General features: G+C 33.7%; 1 protein-coding gene across 1 annotated transcript; it reads left to right on the plus strand.

The window, feature by feature from the left end:
- The first annotated feature begins 5,021 nt into the window (after window positions 1–5,021).
- Window positions 5,022–18,452, plus strand: LOC107552888 (uncharacterized protein C14orf132). The gene is made up of 2 exons (XM_016234924.1): window positions 5,022–5,178; window positions 18,201–18,452. The coding sequence occupies exons 1-2, from the start codon at window positions 5,152–5,154 to the stop codon at window positions 18,426–18,428; spliced, it is 255 nt and encodes an 84-aa protein (XP_016090410.1). The 5' UTR covers window positions 5,022–5,151; the 3' UTR covers window positions 18,429–18,452.

Below are 18,452 nucleotides of genomic sequence, written 5' to 3' on the forward strand. Positions count from 1 at the left end.
GAAAAACAAGTTTATTCAAGTGTGCTATTAGTATACTTCTTTTAAACTAAAAAATAGGAAAATATACTTTTAGTCTACTTTTTATGTACTTCTCAGAAATGGGCTGTATGTACTTCTCAGAAATATACTTAAAATGACATTTAAGTATACTTGACTTATACTTAGAAAAAATCGAAATATATTTGAGCAATACTTGTGTTCCTAGAATCTGTGTTTTCATTGTTATAGTGTAGGGGGCGCTAGTACACATCTTCTGTACAGAATTTTCAAAAAACACAAGTGAAGAAGAAACCGAAACAACAGATGCTTCCACATGTACTCTAACACGATCATCAGACATAAAACAGCATCAAAACTGTGTAACATTATGGAATAAAATGTCGACCAGTGAAGAGGTAATTATAACTGTCAAGCTTTGGGGTGTTGATCGACTTTATCTACGTTTTGATTATCATTCTGAATCCAATTCATAGTCTTTTTTTCAGCTTTTTGTTCAAAATGTTGTTTATTTATTTTTTTTATTATTATTTATGAAACTTACCCACATTCAAGTGTTTAAAAAAAATGCATGAAGCTAGAATAAAATGTTTTTGTTTACAAGCAGATACCCTGTTCTTTTGATGTTTTGTATGTTCAGATATTCATGTAACAAAATATATACAAATTAATACCTAAATAGGGACATAGTAGTATACTTAAAGTATGATGTAAAGTTCACTTAAAGAAAACTTACGAGTATACTTGCAGTATAAAACTACTAAACTAGTAGTTTACTAAGACTATACTTCAAAGTGTACTAAAAATGCTACTACAAGTATTTAATTAGTAAATTATCAGTATACCTATAAGGTCACTTTTAGTATAGTTGCAGTACAAGCTAAAAATATTGTTGTAAACTAGTTGTGTACTTAAAGTTTACTACTGTTATACTTAAAGTATACTTAAAAGTATACTTTTATATACTAGAAAGTGGGCCAATTTAGTCCCAAGGAGTATTGAAATAGTACACTTACAAGTATACTACTAGTACACTGATATTTGTATACTTACTACATAAAGTATACTTAAAAATGTACTTGAACTTTACTTAAGTATACTTAATAAAATTAACTTGAAGTATACTACTTTTTTTAAGGGAACGCATACTCCAATAATCTTTTTCTTTACAACTTTTTAAAAAAATCATATTTTACAGTGTAGTTGAGACTGTGAAAACTTAACATGTTAAGTTTGTTGAACAAAATCTGTCAACTTAAAAAATTACTTTGAAACAAATTTTACTTTTACAGTACATTTATATTTAATGTATCCAGTTTTCTTTCCTAAAATAGATTTTGATTTTACCTCGACTTTACAGAATTGCACACACTGTAAAATTTAGATTTTTTTTGAAGCTTCAAATTAAACAAGGATAAATGTTACAGGAAGATACTACTTCAGTATTTCTACTTCAAAATTTCATGTTGACTTCATTGTGTTACTTTTTATTTCTTTGTAATTACTTAGCTATTTCAGTGTGAAAATCGTTTCAAATTCCATTATTTTATTTTAATTTTTTCAGTGCAGCGGTTTAATTCATGGAAACACGATGATTTTAGCTGCCCACCTTCGAGTTCCCATCCAGTCTGGTGAGCAAACCTGTGTGAGACGATCTTATAAAAACGACATCTGCAAATACACACTGACAGGCCTTTATAGAGCGCTAGACTAAAGCTCACTCATAAATCAAGCCCTGATTCCATCAGACTGCCCACAATGTGCATCTGAGCCATAAGAGAGATCAAATCAATATTTCACCCTTAAATATTTATGTTGTTCAGAAACATCACATGACAGAAGTGGGTAAACTTGCACTGGTTGAGGTCAAGATCAGGTTAGCTGATGTTTTTGCTCATTAGCACAGTCTATGCGTTTGGGGAAAGTAGCAGGACACAGTTTGGCTTTTCCAGGCATCCGTAAACGTGCTTCATGCACCAGTGGAGCAAATACTAAAAATGCACAGAGAACAGAAGTTTCACAGCGAGGCTGAGAGCAAACGCTGCCGCTCCTGAAATCATGATGCTCACCGCATTAAATATGAAGATGTTACAAGACAGCCGTCCTGGATTTCACATTGTTTGAGGACGCAAAACAGACAGTGAAGAGGAATGACTCTCACAATCAGACAATCATCAAAGTGTGATCAAATAAAGGTCAAAATGAGGCATCATTCATTAATCATCTTTAAAGCAATAGTGCACCCAAAATGAAAATTTACAGACAACTTCCCCACAGGTCATCCAAGATGTAGATGAGTTTGTTTCTTCATCAGATTTGGCGAAATGTAGCATTATATCACTTGCTCACCAATGGATCCTCTGCAGTGAATGGGTGCCGTCAGAATGAGAGTCCAAACAGCTGATAAAAACATCACAATAATCCACAAGTAATCCAAACCACTCCAGTCCATCAGTTAACATCTGGAGAAGACAAAAGCTCAAACAAATCCATCAAGACGTTTTTGACTTCAAACCGATGCTTCCAGCTAAAATACGAGTCCATAATCCATAATGATGCTTCCTCTAGTGGAAAAGTCAATCTCCTGTTGTCTCTCACATCAAAATCCAAAGTTTTGAACTGTTTTGGCTTGTAAACGGTGCTTGATCTGTGCAGATTTCTCTCCTTATTCAGACCAGATCACTTTTTCACCGGAGGAAGCGTTATTATGGATTATGGACTCATATTTTAATATATCTTAATGATGGATTTGTTTCAGCTTTTGGCTTCTCCAGATGTTAACTGATGGACTGGAGTGGTGTGGATTACTTGTGGATTATTGTGATGTTTTTATCAGATGGTTGGACTCTCATTCTGACGGCACCCATTCACTGCAGAGCATCCATTGCGGAGCAACTGATGGAATGCTACATTTCTCCAAATCTGATGAAGAAACAAACTCATCTACTGAAGACTCATTTTCCTTTTTGGGTGAACTATTCCTTTAACGCAAATGATTTAATACAAATTTAATACAAATGAGCCACAGTAATACATCGTCAATTAATTTCTCAAATATGGCTAAATAAAAATAGCCTCCACTTATTTATAATGTCTTTATTAGCATTTCTAAAATTGGAAGTCTTAAAAATGGATCAATTAGTATCCATTTTTTCTAGCTAAATGCCATTTAAAATCACATGCAGGCAAGTGAAGCACTTTATAATCACAACACCACTTATAAAGGCATCATTTACAAAAATAAACCATGTTTGAATTTTATAAACAATACAGTGTGTGTGTAGTCATCAAATATCACTAAGTAAGAAATCACTGAATGTCTGGTCTTAGTTTGTTTTCTCTCACTAATGGGATTGAATTGAGCGTCCTTTGGGAAATCAGCTGAGAAACAGGGTGACTTTAAAGTCCCCTAGCAGTCGCAGGGAAATGTGCTGCTTATGGGTGATTTCAATTCTAGAACCGGTGACATTCATTACCATCAATAACACAAATTTTCAGAACTGTGATCAACTAGTGAACCCTCACGGAAGGCAGCTGCTGCAGCTCTGTCAGAATCTGGCTCTGTACATCGTCAATGGAAGACTGCGAGGAGACTCACTCGGTCGCTTCACCTACAGCTCAGCTCTCATCTCCATCTTTCCTCTTTGAGAGCAGTCAAACCCTTGAAACTTTTCTCAGACCACAGCCAAATCACCCTCTATATATAGCAATCTGAAACATTACCTAAACCAATTAGGACACCATATCAAATGCACAAAATTATGTCATTCAAATTGACAGAAAACAGTACTACTAATTACATTAATGCTATTGAATCTTCAGAGTCCCTCTTGCATTCTTTTCAAATGAAGGTATACCCTAAAAATCTATTTGGCAAGTCAAAGATCTAAATAAGTGACGTGATACAGGGATGCAGTTTAAGCCCCACCCTCTTCAACATTTATATAAACCAATTGGCCAGTGCTTTAGAACATGCTCCCATTTAAGGTCTTTCTCTACATGACATGGAAATAAAGTGTCTTCTTTATGCAGATGTCCTGGTTCTTCTGTCGCCCACTAAAGAAGAGCTTCAGGACAGCCTGAATCTGCGGGAGGGTTACTGTCAGACCTTGGCCCTGACAGTCAACCCCCAAAAAACTAAAGTCATGATCTTCCAGAAATGCTCCAGACCTCAGGAACCAACACACACATTCACACTATCACACAGAACCATTGAAACCACAAAGACATGCACTTATCTCGGCCTAAAAATTACTCCAACAGGTAACTTTACTTTGGCTGTGAAGGAGCTCAAAGGGCTTTCTATGCCATAAAAAGATCAATTAAAATGGACATCCCAATCCAAATCTGGCTCAAACATTTTAAATCAGTAATTGAACCAATCATATTATATGGCAGTGACGTGTGGGGTCCACCTATAAAATGCCCCAAATACCAAAACATTAGAGACCACTTTTACCCCAAAATTAATCATATATTTCCCCAATTTAACATTTGTAGCCCAACCGAAGAACTTGCATTCTTGGCGAAAAAGCCAAATGTGCAATTATTGCTGCAAAATTCATAGCATCGTGCGATCACCTGAGGGACAAACACAATCAAGAAACAAACAACCAATAGACACACTCTCACACAACTACTGCAGTAAAATACTGTTACACATGTGCATAATGTTACAATTAAAAGTCCAGTAGTTGCTACATGACTTCTGTATTGGTTTTTTTTCTATACCAATCTGTGTGTATATATGACATTTCCATATTAGTTATATATAACCTTAGTTATAATATTTAAATAAATGTTAAGATGTTATAACGTAAATGTTCAGATGTTCTAAACCATTTTCTTTGTTGTCTCAATGCTTTGGCAATACAAAATGTATTTTTATCATGCCAATAAAGCTATTTGAATTGAATTGAATTGAATTGAGAGAGGGGGGGGGGTGAGTGAGAGAGAGCGAGAGACACACAGAGAGTCTCTCACAGCTACAACACTGTGTTTGTCTCTCTTCATCTGCACTCGTTCATGATCTCTGTGTTTCATGATGGATCTGTAAGGATGAACTCGGAGGACGTTTGGAGACGTTTCTGCTGGGAAAATCCCGTGAGGAACTGAAGAATCACTTCGTCCAGGAATTAAACACTCGTGATCATCATGGATCTTTCATTCATGGCTGTGCAGGTATGAGATGTTTGGCGTTATGCATTAAAGATATGAGTTTTATATGAACATCAACCTGTTCACTTTAAAGCGGTGCGACATGTGAGTTTAGAGCTCAACATCCTCATCCATCCACATCCATCGTGGTTTCACTTCTTCTGACAGATTCTTCATGCCTTTCTGTGCTGTTTAACCAGTACCAGGGAGACTGGCTTAGTTTACTTCCTTACTTATATTGATATTTATGCTTATTTATTTATTATGCATATTTATTATGCATATTTACTGGATTTATTCTGGTAAACAAAGTGACTGGAGTCTGTTTCCTTTATATTTAACATAAATTATGTTTCTCTTAAGACTCCAGTAGTCTCATGTGTCTGCTCCAGAGTTTCAGGAGAGAGATCTCAACAATGTCTCAAACTGTGCTCAGACGGCCCAAGATCTCAAACATTTCTCAACGTGATCTGAACTGCTCCACATTCATTTTATACCTGTATATTCTTACTATATGACAACTGTTAAGACATCTGGGTCTTTTTTAAAAGAAATTCCCATTTAAATAAAATGTTCAAATGTTTTTAAATGTTATATAATGACATTAACTATAAAAAAAGAATGGTAAAAAAAAAAAATTCTATATGATAAAATGATAAAAAAAATTATATTGATATAATGAAAATTAAAATAATAGATAATAAATTAATGCAATTAATAACATTAAAAATATATTAATATTAATTAATTATAAATTAAATGTATTAAAAATATGTAATACTGTGAAGATACAGTATGTTACAATTACTATTATTATTTATTGATTCATTTATTTATTTATTTGCATTACAATAATGACAAAAATGCAAAATGCCAAAAATCTAGAAAATATGTAACATTATGAACATTATAAATTATAAAATCAAACTATGCATATAAAAAAAAAATTTTTTATGGGTCAGCGTATGTCACAGTCTTCAAGTTTCCTCAATGTTTTTTTTTTTCTATTGTAAAAACTAATTTTTCTTTTAATGGTTAATTCAATTACATCTTTGAACTCACTTTGCAAAGACCATTTATTTGAAAGTGATTTTTTAACATCCATCACAGAGAAGAAAGAATGTGTAAACGAATGAACACTCCTTATTCAGGACACATATCAGTGAAGAAAAACAGTTGTTTTTTAGACTCTTCGGGCATTATGACTAAAGGAGAGATGTGTTTTATCAAGAGCAGACTGGTCGTGTATCATCTAATCGTTGAAATGCACATCAGAAGCAGTCGAACAATTGCTCCTATTTGTCTTTTGATGACTTTTTGAATGTGACGATAAGACAAGAGTGATTGCAAATGAACGCGGCACACTCCATTAACCTACTGCAAGAAATAATTCATGAATCGAACATTGTGAAAAACACTATTGTTCTCAAACTCCATATCAGACTTTGAGTAAATGCACGTGCCATCAGCACACCAGCTCCAACATGAGTGAGCGGACAGCAGCTTGCTGAACAATCAAAAGTGTCCCACATCATCGCTCAGAGAAAGTCTCGCTCACGTTTCAGACAGCAGGAATGAATCTTCTAGAGCAAAAGTGTCAGACGGGCCCCCGGCGGCATCAGCGCGGCTCCAGTGACCCTCCAGAGTCACTTTCCTCTGCGCTTCTTCACTGCTGCGAGCGCTCGACACAGACACACACAGCACAGTCACTAATTCACACTTTACTCACCACAAAACCAGAAAGTGCATGCTGAATAAAAACATGTGGGTATAAATGCATATAGAAAGTATTATTATGGCGCAGAAATGCTGCAAAAGAATATTATTGAAGTTGTAAAAGAGATTATTGAAGTGTGTTTTACAAGAAAATACTATTTTAGTATTTCGATTACAAAATTTCAAATTTATGTCAATGTATTACTCACCATTTCTTTATAATTATTTGTCAAATTTACTAGCAATGAAAACTATTTTCGGAGGAAATCCTACACCATTTTTCAATGAAGATCTGTTATTTTAGACACTTTTAAAGTTATTATATTTTGAATAGCTTTAATTTTTATATTTTCAAGTTTCATTTGAATTGTATTTAATTTTTTTGTAATTTTATGTGATTTGTCACATTTATTCTTTTTTTATATATATAATACTATTTAGGCTTAATTTATTTTGTATTTCAGATTAAATTCCGTTTTATTTATTTTTTATTTTAAGGTAGTCATTTTAGTACTTATTTTATTTAGTTTCCAAAACAACATTTTTCATTTAGTTTTAAGTTTAGTTTTCATTTAGTTCAATTTTGGTTGTCATTTTTATTAGTAATTTAAAAAATATACTATTTATATTTAATTTATTGTATATTTCAGTTTGAATTAAGTTTTATTTAAAGTGTATTTATTTATTTCCAGTTAGTAATTTTAGTGCTTCCTTTCTAATTTTCATTTAAAGTTTTTCATTTAATATTGACATTTTATTGTAGCTTTACGTCAATTAACAAAAATGTTTTGGTGGTTTAATTTTATTAAACAATAATAACCCTAGTGAAGATGTGTTTAGTGTGTGTCATAAATATCTGGACACTTACAAATGATATTCATATTCAATCTATTGTATTTTTAGCATTTTTAACTACCCAAATTTTTTTTTTCAAAGGTTTTAATTGCAAAGTGTGTTTGTGCATCTTTCTTAAACGTAAATTACTTGTTTTGATATATGTGACCCTGGAGCACAAAACCAGTCATAAGGGTCAATTTTTTGAAATTGAGATTTATACATCATCTGAAAGCAGAATAAATAAGCTTTCCATTGATGTGTGGTTTGTTAGGATCGGACAATATTTGGTCGAGATACAACTATTTGAAAATCTGGAATCTGAGGGTGCAAAAAAATCTAAATATTGAGAAAATCATCTTTAAAGTTGTTCAAATGAAGTTCTTAGCAATGCATATTACTAATCAAACATTAAGTTTTGATATATTTACAGTGGGAAATGTATAAAATATATTTGTGGAACATGATCTTTATTTACTATCCTAATGATTTTTGGCATAAAAGAAAAATCAATAATTTTGACCCATACAATGTATTTTTGGCTATTGCTACAAATATCCCCCAGCGACTTAACACTGCTTTTGTGCTCCAGGGTCACATTTTGCATCTAATGCATTGACATTCACACATTTTGAATGCATTTTGGGGTCACTGTACAGGGGTCATCATGTACTGTTAACTCTGATGCATTCCATGCTGTCAACATTATTTATGACCTGCTCATGAATCCAGTGCTTGAAAAATGAGAACGGAGCGCTGGGAGTGCAGGAATTGCTGGCATTAGTCATTTATGAATTGTATTTCAGTGGTGTGTTGTTTGGAGACTGTAACTCTTGTTCTACTGATGCTTCAGACACACGTTCTGCTCCCTGTGGAGCCTCTATGTGACGTGAGCTTTCTCGGCGCTAGAAGAAACCCTTTGCAATGCATGACACCGTGACGCCTTAGTTAAGTAAGTTAAAGTGAGTTAAACATGCTAATATGTTTGGAGATTGATGCATTAAAGCACGTGAGGTTAGTTTGGTTCTCTGGAGGAATGTCCACAAACACAAGCACTTGAGACATCACATTCAGATTTTATTTTAGCCTCACCTCAAAACACTTGCAAATACCATGCATTTAAATACTACGGTAAATTTAAAAAACACAATAAATCAGTATCATGGTCTATTCTGATACCATCTCAGAAGTTTTTTCATACCTCAAAAGTCTTGAATGGAAATCTGAGGAATGCCTCCATTAAGTGTCAACTTTTTCCTCAGATTTATGGATTTATTAAAAATCAGAAATATTGTAATAAATATTTCTTATATGTTATATGTATATTTCTTATACATTTTTAAAATCAATTAAAAATCTTTAAATTATAACATATTTATCAAGATAATTTTCGTTTGACTATGTTACATTGTAACATATTATTATGATAGTAAGTGCCTTACTGCATTTAATTTATGCTCATTTTAAAATCATTATATATAACTTTTTTCTTCCCGAAAAAATAGACCCAAATAAGTCACTAGTTGTATTCCAGCTATCAATTGAATTTGGAGAGCAGCTCATTTGATCATCTGATGAGAAATATTTGAGTTCATATTGAGACTTTTTATTGCACTATTTACGCAGTTTAACATTATTTTTGTGAAACGCACATTTACACCTAAATTCTCATTACTTTAATGAAGAAATCTTTCATTTTAAATCTTTAAACTGTAAAACATTAATCATTATAATATTTGTTTTACTGAATTTAATTCATGCTCATTTCAATTTTAAAATCATTAGATAACCTTTTTATTTTTTATCAAATTTCTTTAAAAAGTAGACACAAATGAATCAATAGTTGTCATCCAGTTAGAGAATAGAGCTGTAAACTCAATTTAGAGAGCTTTTCAGATCATATGTGACCTATCGCTGGGTTATATTTGTAGCAATAGCCAACGATACATTGTGTGGGTCAAATTTATCGATTTTTATTTTATGCCAAAAATCATTAGGATATTAAGTAAAGATCATGTTCCACAAAGATATTTAGTAAATTTCCTACTGTAAATATATCAAAACTTAATGTTTGATTAGTAATATGCATTGCTAAGAACTTCATTTGGACAACATTAAAGATGATTTTATCAATATTTAGATTTTTTTGCACCCTCAGATTCCAGATTTTCAAATAGTTGTATCTCGGCCAAATATTGTCCTATCCTAACAAACCATACATCAATGCAAAGCTTATTTATTCAGCTTGTTATTCAGCTATTTATTCAAATGTACCCTTATGACAGGTTTTGTGGTCCAGGGTCACATTTGATGAGAAATATTTGAGTCCATATTGGGACTTCTGATTTTTTTATTTCAGACTTTGGTGTCTTGAGCAAATCTGAGCACAATTTAAAACATTAGTGAGATCTCCTATGCATGACTAATAACACTCTCCTCACACATATGAGAAAAACCTCTGAGAAGCATCTAATTCGCGATGTGTCTTTCCTGTGGAGTCACTCTGTTGTAGTCTCACCGCAGTAAACGTTTGTATGGAAAGCTTTAGATTGCTCTGTGATTGAAGGATAAATCACCTGCTGCACGAACATCCATGAAACGGCCCGAAACACAAACTGAAGGACTGTAAGGAGAGCGGGTTATATTATTCGAATCATCTTCTGATTGACACAACTGTGCACTTAACTGAATCTGCAAGAGCTCCATTGAGACCCAGCTGACTCAAACTGAAGGACAAACATCTGAATCACGGCAGAGCTGAAGCTGAAGCATCACGTCACACGCGTGAATAATGAAGAGAAAGCTCATGTTTAGAAGCTTCACAGGCTCTTCTTTGTTGCAGTGTTGTCAATTGCAGATTGTAGTGTTGCAATCTTGCCTTTTTACACTTTAATTTGGCCAGATGTGAATTATTTTCATCTACGTGCCATAGAGACTAGGCATGGGCCGATTACCGGTTTCAAGGTATACCGCGATTTGAAAATGTCACGGTCAGTGCTGCTTTGTATACGGCGGTAACCAAGGAAACACTGTATCTGCTGTTCCAGGAGCGCCTCCTGCTGGCAGAGAGAGAATCTGCGTCTCATTCAGAGCTCCTGCTGCTTGCTTCGTTCAGGCATGTAGTATAATTCCACAAAGCTAGTCAGACCATTCTGTTTTTGCTTCAAATTGGGTTATTATTAAATCAAATTATGTATATGAAATTATATAGCTAAATGATATGTATATGAATTATATATCTAAAATTAAATAACTGTAATTACAGATTTAGGTTAAATAAAGAGCTTCTTTTTAGGAAACAAATCAAAGAAAAAATAAACAAATTCTACTGTTCCTAATATTCTGCATGTTGCTCAAAAACTAAATATATTGTGTTCAGCGGAAATTTTTTTTTTTTTTTACCCAGTCATTTAAAATTAACACATTTTAGAGCTGTAACGACAATACCGTGATACCGTGAAACTGTGATATGTTTTGCTTAATGTTATCATACCGTCAAAATCTCATACCGGCCCATGCCTAATAGAGACACTTCACAGTCCAATCAAATCCCCATTCTACACTTTTACTTTTTGAATAATCTGTTTCTCATTTAATATTGTTTTTTTTGTGAAAGCTTATTTCCGCTACAGAATAATAATAAAAAAAAAACGTAATTGCCTTTTTATATAACAATTTTGACTTTTTTTTCAAAACTCATAATTGCGAGATAGAAACTCAGAATTCTGAGACGTAAATTAGTTTCTTGTCCCTTGGGGGGAAAAAATGTATATATATATATATATATATAAAATGACTTTTTATCTCACTGACTTCTCATAATTGCAAGTTTATATCTTGCAATTCTGACGGTTTCTCTCATGATTGTGATTAAATATAGTCTGAATCTTCAGATATGAACTAAGAATTGCAAGAAAAAAAGTCAGAATTGTGAGAATCGTGACACATGTGTCAAGGAATAAAAAATAATTCTGACTCTTTATCTAACAATTCTGACTTTTTCTCACAATTGTGAGTTTATATGGTGCAATTACAATAAAACTATATTTCTTAGAATTAATTTACCTTGCAATTCTGAGTTCATTTTTTTATTTTGATCAAATGAAACAGTTTGAGCCAAAGAGTGTTGCAGTAACAAAAAGGTTTTCTAAATGTAACCAAAACGTATCCTTCATTTTCACTGATGATGCACAGGAAATAAAAAACAAAACAAAACATAAGCGATATTATCAAAAAGGCATCTGCATGAAGCTCTACAACTGATATTACTCCCTAGAAATACTCGAGATGCTTCACAGACGTGCGACGGTGCCCTCCGTCTGACTGAGCTGATGTGCGTTCATGAAAATATCACTTTTAGCCCCAAACCTGGTTTCTTCTTCTCGTGGAAGTCGGTCATGTTGTTGCAGGAGGTCTTCTCCATCTCTTCCTCTAGTTTCCTGTCGCAAACATCACAACGCCTCACTGGAGATCCTGCTGTTGATCAAGTGAAGATGAAAACTATACACCGCCTGCAAATCAAATGTGATATTGTTAAAGATGGCTTGTCAATCACGGATTAAGAAAAATATGACTCAAATGTGAGCATGAGCAGACATATTAGCTATATTCTGTTTAAGATCAATAATATTTAGAGTTGTCCATTTTCCCATTTTCTCTGAAGAGGGGTTTTTATTTTTGTATTTTCCACTTTAATTTTCGTTTTATTTAAAGTTTTAGTAAGTTAGCATTTTTTGTAATTTATGTCAATTATGTACGTCTTTGTTTATATGTCCATAATTGTATTATTTATTTCCGTTTTATTTTTAAATATATTTTATTTTATTTCAGTTAACATTTATTTTACTGTACTTCAAGTAACAAAAGTTTATATTTATGCATTTTAACATTATTTTTTATAAAATAGCAAAATTACACCCAAGTTCTCATTACTGTAATTTAAATCTTTACATTCTTAAATACATTTTAAATCTTTAAATTGTAACATTTATCATGATTGTATTTGTCAGCATTTAATTTATGCTAGGTTTAACTTTTATTTATTTATTTTAAACTAAATTTTCTTTTAAAACAATTGTCCAAAATGAGTCAATAGTTGTGATCCAGTAAGAGTATAGAGCTATAAAAACTTGGAGAGCAGATCGTTTGATAAGAAACATTTGACTTTTTATTGCAGACTTTGGTATTTTGGCAAATCTGAGCAGAGTTTGAGACATAGATGAGATATTTTCTGAAACACACATGTCAGATTACTGGGGTGTTTTTCTCAGGAGAAATATTTGAGAAGCATCTAAATTAGCACATAGCACATCTGTACATACATTATATTGTCTATTGTCTTTTTGTCTATTAAGCATTGTTTTCACATATTTATTTTTAATCGCTTGTTTATTTTGTTATCTGTGTCCCGTCACTTGTCATCCTGTCTGTGCACTGGAAGCTTCTGTCACCAAGACAAATTCCTTGTGTGTGTAAACACACTTGGCAATAAAGCTATTTATGATTTCTGATTCTGAAATTGTGATTTTTTCCCCCTATGGAACCACAGTACTCTTTTCTATGGAAAGTATTAATTTGTGCTGTACAGTAAAGTACAGTATCTTCAGCATATTATTGCATAATGTATATTGTTTACTTTTATAACATATGAAGCGCTGTGCGTGAAATAATGCACAGTATGCATTAAGCAGTGTGGTAGTATTTCATACGCTCCAAACATGTCACTACATGTTCTATCTAGAACTTGCTGCCCCAAAATGACCCTGTTTTCCCTGAAACAAGCCCTCAGCCATATCTGAGCATGACACTGGGAATCAGGTTTAGTGTGTGTATTCACTAAAAGCCCATGCAGGAGAACAGGACACCTGCTCAGGGCTTTCCAGCACATCAGCGGCAGTCCGTCTGGAGAACATCTTTATGCCACAGGCTCATGTTCTTCTGAAACCAAAGCGCTTTTATAAAGTCACAGCAGCATATTGAGATTACAGCTTTAAACTCATATAGTATGTGATGTAGTTTTTGTTCTGTAGCGTCGTGGCCTAATGGTTAGCGAGTTGGACTTGTAACACAAAGGTTGTGGGTTTGAGTCTCGTACCGGCAGGGATTGTAGGTGGGGGGAGTGAATGTACAGCGCTCTCTCCCACCTTCAATACCACGACTGAGGTGCCCTTGAGCAAGGCACCGAACCCCCAACTGCTCCCCGGGCGCCGCAGCATAAATGGCTGCCCACTGCTCCGGGTGTGTGTTCACGGTGTGTTCACTGCTGTGTGTGTGCACTTTGGATGGGTTAAACGCAGAGCACTACTTCTGAGTATGGGTCACCATACTTGGCCACATGTCATGTCACTTTCACTTTTCACTTTCTTTCCGCCATGGGATTAAAAAAAAATGTAAAAGGTAATTGCGACTTTTTATCTCACATTATTCTGACTTTTTTGTCATAATTAACATGCAATTCTGAAAAAGTCAAATTTGTGAGATAGAAACTCAAAACTGCAAGAAAAATAGTTAGAATTGTGAGATATAAACTCAGAACTGCGAGAGAAAAAGTCAAAATTGTGAGACATAAATAAACTCAGGATTTTGACTTTTTTTCCTCACTTTTATTATAAAGTCAGAATTGTGAAAAAAGTTGCAATTATATTTTAAAAAACAAAATTGCAAAATGTAAACTTAACTCTGAGGGGGAAAAAAGTCAGAATTGCAAAATATAGAAATGAGAATCGTGAGATATACACTCACAATTGTGATTAAAAAGTCAGAATTATGAGATAAAAGGTCTCAATAACCCTTTTTACTTTTTCTTCTGTGGAGGGGAAAAACACAAAATTGCAAGAGATAACTCAAGAGTTGTGAGAGGAATAAAGAGAGTCAGATTTCCGCCATGGGATTAAAAAAAAATGTCAAAGGTAATTGCGACTTTTTTTCTCACATTATTCTGACTTTTTTGTCATAATTAACATGTGAGATAGAAACTCAAAACTGCAAGAAAAATAGTTAGAATTGTGAGATATAAACTCAGAACTGCGAGAGAAAAAGTCAAAATTGTGAGACATAAATAAACTCAGGATTTTGACTTTTTTTTCCTCACTTTTATTATAAAGTCAGAATTGTGAAAAAAGTTGCAATTATATTTTAAAAAACAAAATTGCAAAATGTAAACTTAACTCTGAGGGGGAAAAAAGTCAGAATTGCAAAATATAGAAATGAGAATCGTGAGATATACACTCACAATTGTGATTAAAAAGTCAGAATTATGAGATAAAAGGTCTCAATAACCCTTTTTACTTTTTCTTCTGTGGAGGGGAAAAACACAAAATTGCAAGAGATAACTCAAGAGTTGTGAGAGGAATAAAGAGAGTCAGAAATGTGAGGTGTAAACTTGGAATTGCAAGAGAAAAAAAGTCAGAATTCTGAGTTTACATCTTAATTATCTTAAAGTATCTTAAGCCTGACTTTTTTTCTCCGAATTTCAAGTTATAAAGTCAGAACTGCGAGACCTAAACTTGCAATTCTGAGACAAAAAGTCAGAACTGTGAGGTAAAAAGTCGCACAACTTGTTTATTTCTTATTTTGTGGAGGAAACAGAAAAAAAACCCAGATTTGCAAGAAATAAACTCAGAATTAAAGAGAATAAATAGTCCGAATTGCAAGACGTAAACTTCATTTATCAGTGCAAACAATCAGACATTACTATGACGCACCAGATACAGCGACCATCTGAATCACTTTCTTTGATATGTTACTACACTCAGACATTAAATGTGCTTTCACTGTCCAAATACTTTGTATTTCCCACTTGAGTAATTGAGTACAGAAGTAGGTCAATTCTATCAGAAAAGCTCATTAGCATGACGAGAGCTGAATGGAATGTGGATTTAATCCACATTAAGAGCTGAAAATGCATTTTTCATCCGGCTGTAATGAAGCTTTTGTTTAAAGTGAAATTTCTTTTCCAGCTTTAAATATTGAAATGACATTATGAAACTCTGAGTGGGTGTGTTTTATAAGAACAAGTTTTAATGTTGAATTTGTCCACATCTAATGAGTTCAGACTGTTCCCGACAACTGTGCATAAATAAAATATCGGTTCTTATATTAATAATGCATGCTTAAAAAGAAAACACATTGGTTTGTAATTGTGCTCGCTTGCTATTATGTCAGAACACTAGTTTCATTCTCATCATTCGTTCAGTCAAGCCAGTGCTATTTTAATATCTTTGATATACTTTTACAGTTTCTGATAATATTATGATTTTATTTTTATATTCTCGGTTTTCATTTTTATTTTTGTAAGTTTTAGTTATTTTGTTTTGTGTTTTTGTCATTATTATTCATTCATTAATTATATTCACATGTCTATATAGTTTTTATTAAGTTTGAGTTTTTACTTTTTAATTATTTTAGTACTTTAGCTTAAACTAAACAAAAATGAGAAATGTTGCCTTGACAGCTAAGATAAGTTTCATTATTGTATTGCAAATCATGTCTCACTGATGTACAGTTGCACTTTGACTGTTTGTTTGTCTTCTGTGCAACAGGAAACAGAATAGGGAAATAGGAAAGAGGAACAGGAACAGGAAATAGGAAATGATATGAAGTTTGTACTACAGTGAGTCAGCAGCATGAGCCGTCCCAGAGGTCACTGTTATTGTAGAAGGTTTTAATGCTTACTGTTTTATTATTTTGCTACAAATGATCAAAAACCGGCCGTGATAAACTTTGCATTTAAATCTTATTCATTCATTCATTCCTTCATTCTTTCGATTTATTCATTCAAATTTTGCCAAATTATGTGACATTCTATGTTGTATTGTACATGATACCAGACTAATAAAGAAAATATAAAACTAAGTAAAAACACAAACAATAAATGCACAGCGGAGTCAGTTTGCAACTGGATGTAACTGGCCATCTCTAGTTTTTCCAGCTCACACTGAACATCAACAGAGAATCTGTTGGTAAACAGTATTTACAGCCAGATGATCTGAGGTCAGTGTTAAAATGTTTTAATGCTGCTTGAGGATGTAGTCTCTGAAATGTATGCACATATAAACGACACCATCTATTATCCTATCCTTAGGTTTGATTTCATCCAGCACTCCACAACCCTTATTAGTCATGCATTTATTGATTGTGTGGCAGAATCAATAAGTTACAGGGCTGTAAAAGCAGCGAGGTGAACGGTTCACATCCGCTGTAATGTGTAAACACAGAGGTCTTGAGACAAAGGAGCAGAGTTAGTGTATCGGGGTCATTATAGTTCACTAAAACTAAAACCATAAAATAAAAATAAAAACATTTTTTGAACAAAAACAAATAAAATAAAATAAAATACTTTTTAAAAATTATATATTTTTTTCTTATTTTACTAAACTTAACTGATTTCTCATTTTCATTTAGTTGATGTACTAAAATAAAATAAAAATATTATTAATAAATTATTAATAAACAAAACATCTAAAATAAAACACAATAAGTAGACTAAAACTAAGAAAAATTACAATTCATTTATTAAAAAGTATAATAGTATCTCAATAATCAAAATACTAAAATAACACTGTATTTCTTTTCAATACTACACTGCTAAAGTCTAACCTTTCAAAATAATAGTATTAAATTGGCTTCACTTAGTACTGCAAATGCACAGCTAAAAAAAACCGCTTCATTACAAAGGTTATGAAGGAAATATTATTACTGTTCAAAAATGTATTTAAAAATTCCTGCTTATAATCAGATAGCGTAGTTACAGTAATCTACCAGCCAAACCTTTTCTCTACAACACTTGAAGTAGCTATTTTATGATGGTGTTTGTGTCAGTAAGCATGAGGAAAGGCTTTCTGTGTTTTTTTAAAAGATCACACTTCCTTCGATGCCTCATACTGTATGTACAGTAGACGTGAGACGAGGCTCTTTATCGCGCCAGCGACCGGCGCTGTTGGGCTTTAATTGTCTCACTCAATAAATCACCATCACTTCCCACTTTCTAAATATGTACAGCACATTAATGAAGCCTGAGTTCCCTGAGAAACACGCCTGAGGCCACAAACATGCTCTCATGAGTTTTCCTCTAACTGTGCCACTCAAAACAGACGTGAAGACGCTCTGAGAAATATTCTCTGACGGAACAACAGCATTCTGCTCTGCTTCAGTTTGATGCTTTTTCTCCAAGGATTTGGTCAGGCTGCATACATTACAGATATTCCTCACATCCTAAAATTGCAAACCCAATGATGTTACTTGTGGTATTTGCTAAGCAGCAAAGTATTACTACTACCATTACTCAGTTAGGGTTAGTGATGCGACCAAAAGAGTGAGGATGTCATCAAAAAAGAAAAAACTCTACAAAAGAGGTGAAATAAATCCTACAGACTAGGAAACACCCTAGCAACCTATAGGAACACACTAGCATTCATCCACACAAAAGGTTTAAAAATCCAGGTAAACAAACTCCAGTGCATCATAGCCAGTGACCTGCTGAACTCTGTGTGTTTTAGCTTCCGGTGATGAGCGGCGCGTTCATGGATATGGACGACTGCAGCACAGAGCACTCGCTCTTTAACTCCTCGGCCAGCGTGAACGCAGCACCTCCTGCATCATCAGCGCCGGTCCAGCAGGAGGAGCCGCAGCGCGTGTCCAGCGACGCCGTCTGGCTCTGGATCGCCATCATCGCCACCGTCGGAAACATCGTGGTGGTCGGAGTCGTCTATGCTTTTACTTTCTGAGGACCGAACAGCTAAGACTCTCGG

The sequence above is a fragment of the Sinocyclocheilus grahami genome, unplaced genomic scaffold (assembly GCF_001515645.1).
Source record: "Sinocyclocheilus grahami isolate Dianchi unplaced genomic scaffold, SAMN03320097.WGS_v1.1 scaffold460.1, whole genome shotgun sequence".
Lineage (NCBI taxonomy): Eukaryota > Metazoa > Chordata > Actinopteri > Cypriniformes > Cyprinidae > Sinocyclocheilus > Sinocyclocheilus grahami.

What these genes read in the sequence shown, in the direction of transcription:
- LOC107552888 (XM_016234924.1), top strand. Translation starts at nt 5,152, where the DNA reads ATGGATCTTTCATTCATGGCTGTGCAG. An exon ending in TTTCATTCATGGCTGTGCAG is followed by an intron (nt 5,179 to 18,200) that starts GTATGAGATGTT and finishes TGTGTGTTTTAG; the next exon opens with CTTCCGGTGATGAGCGGCGC.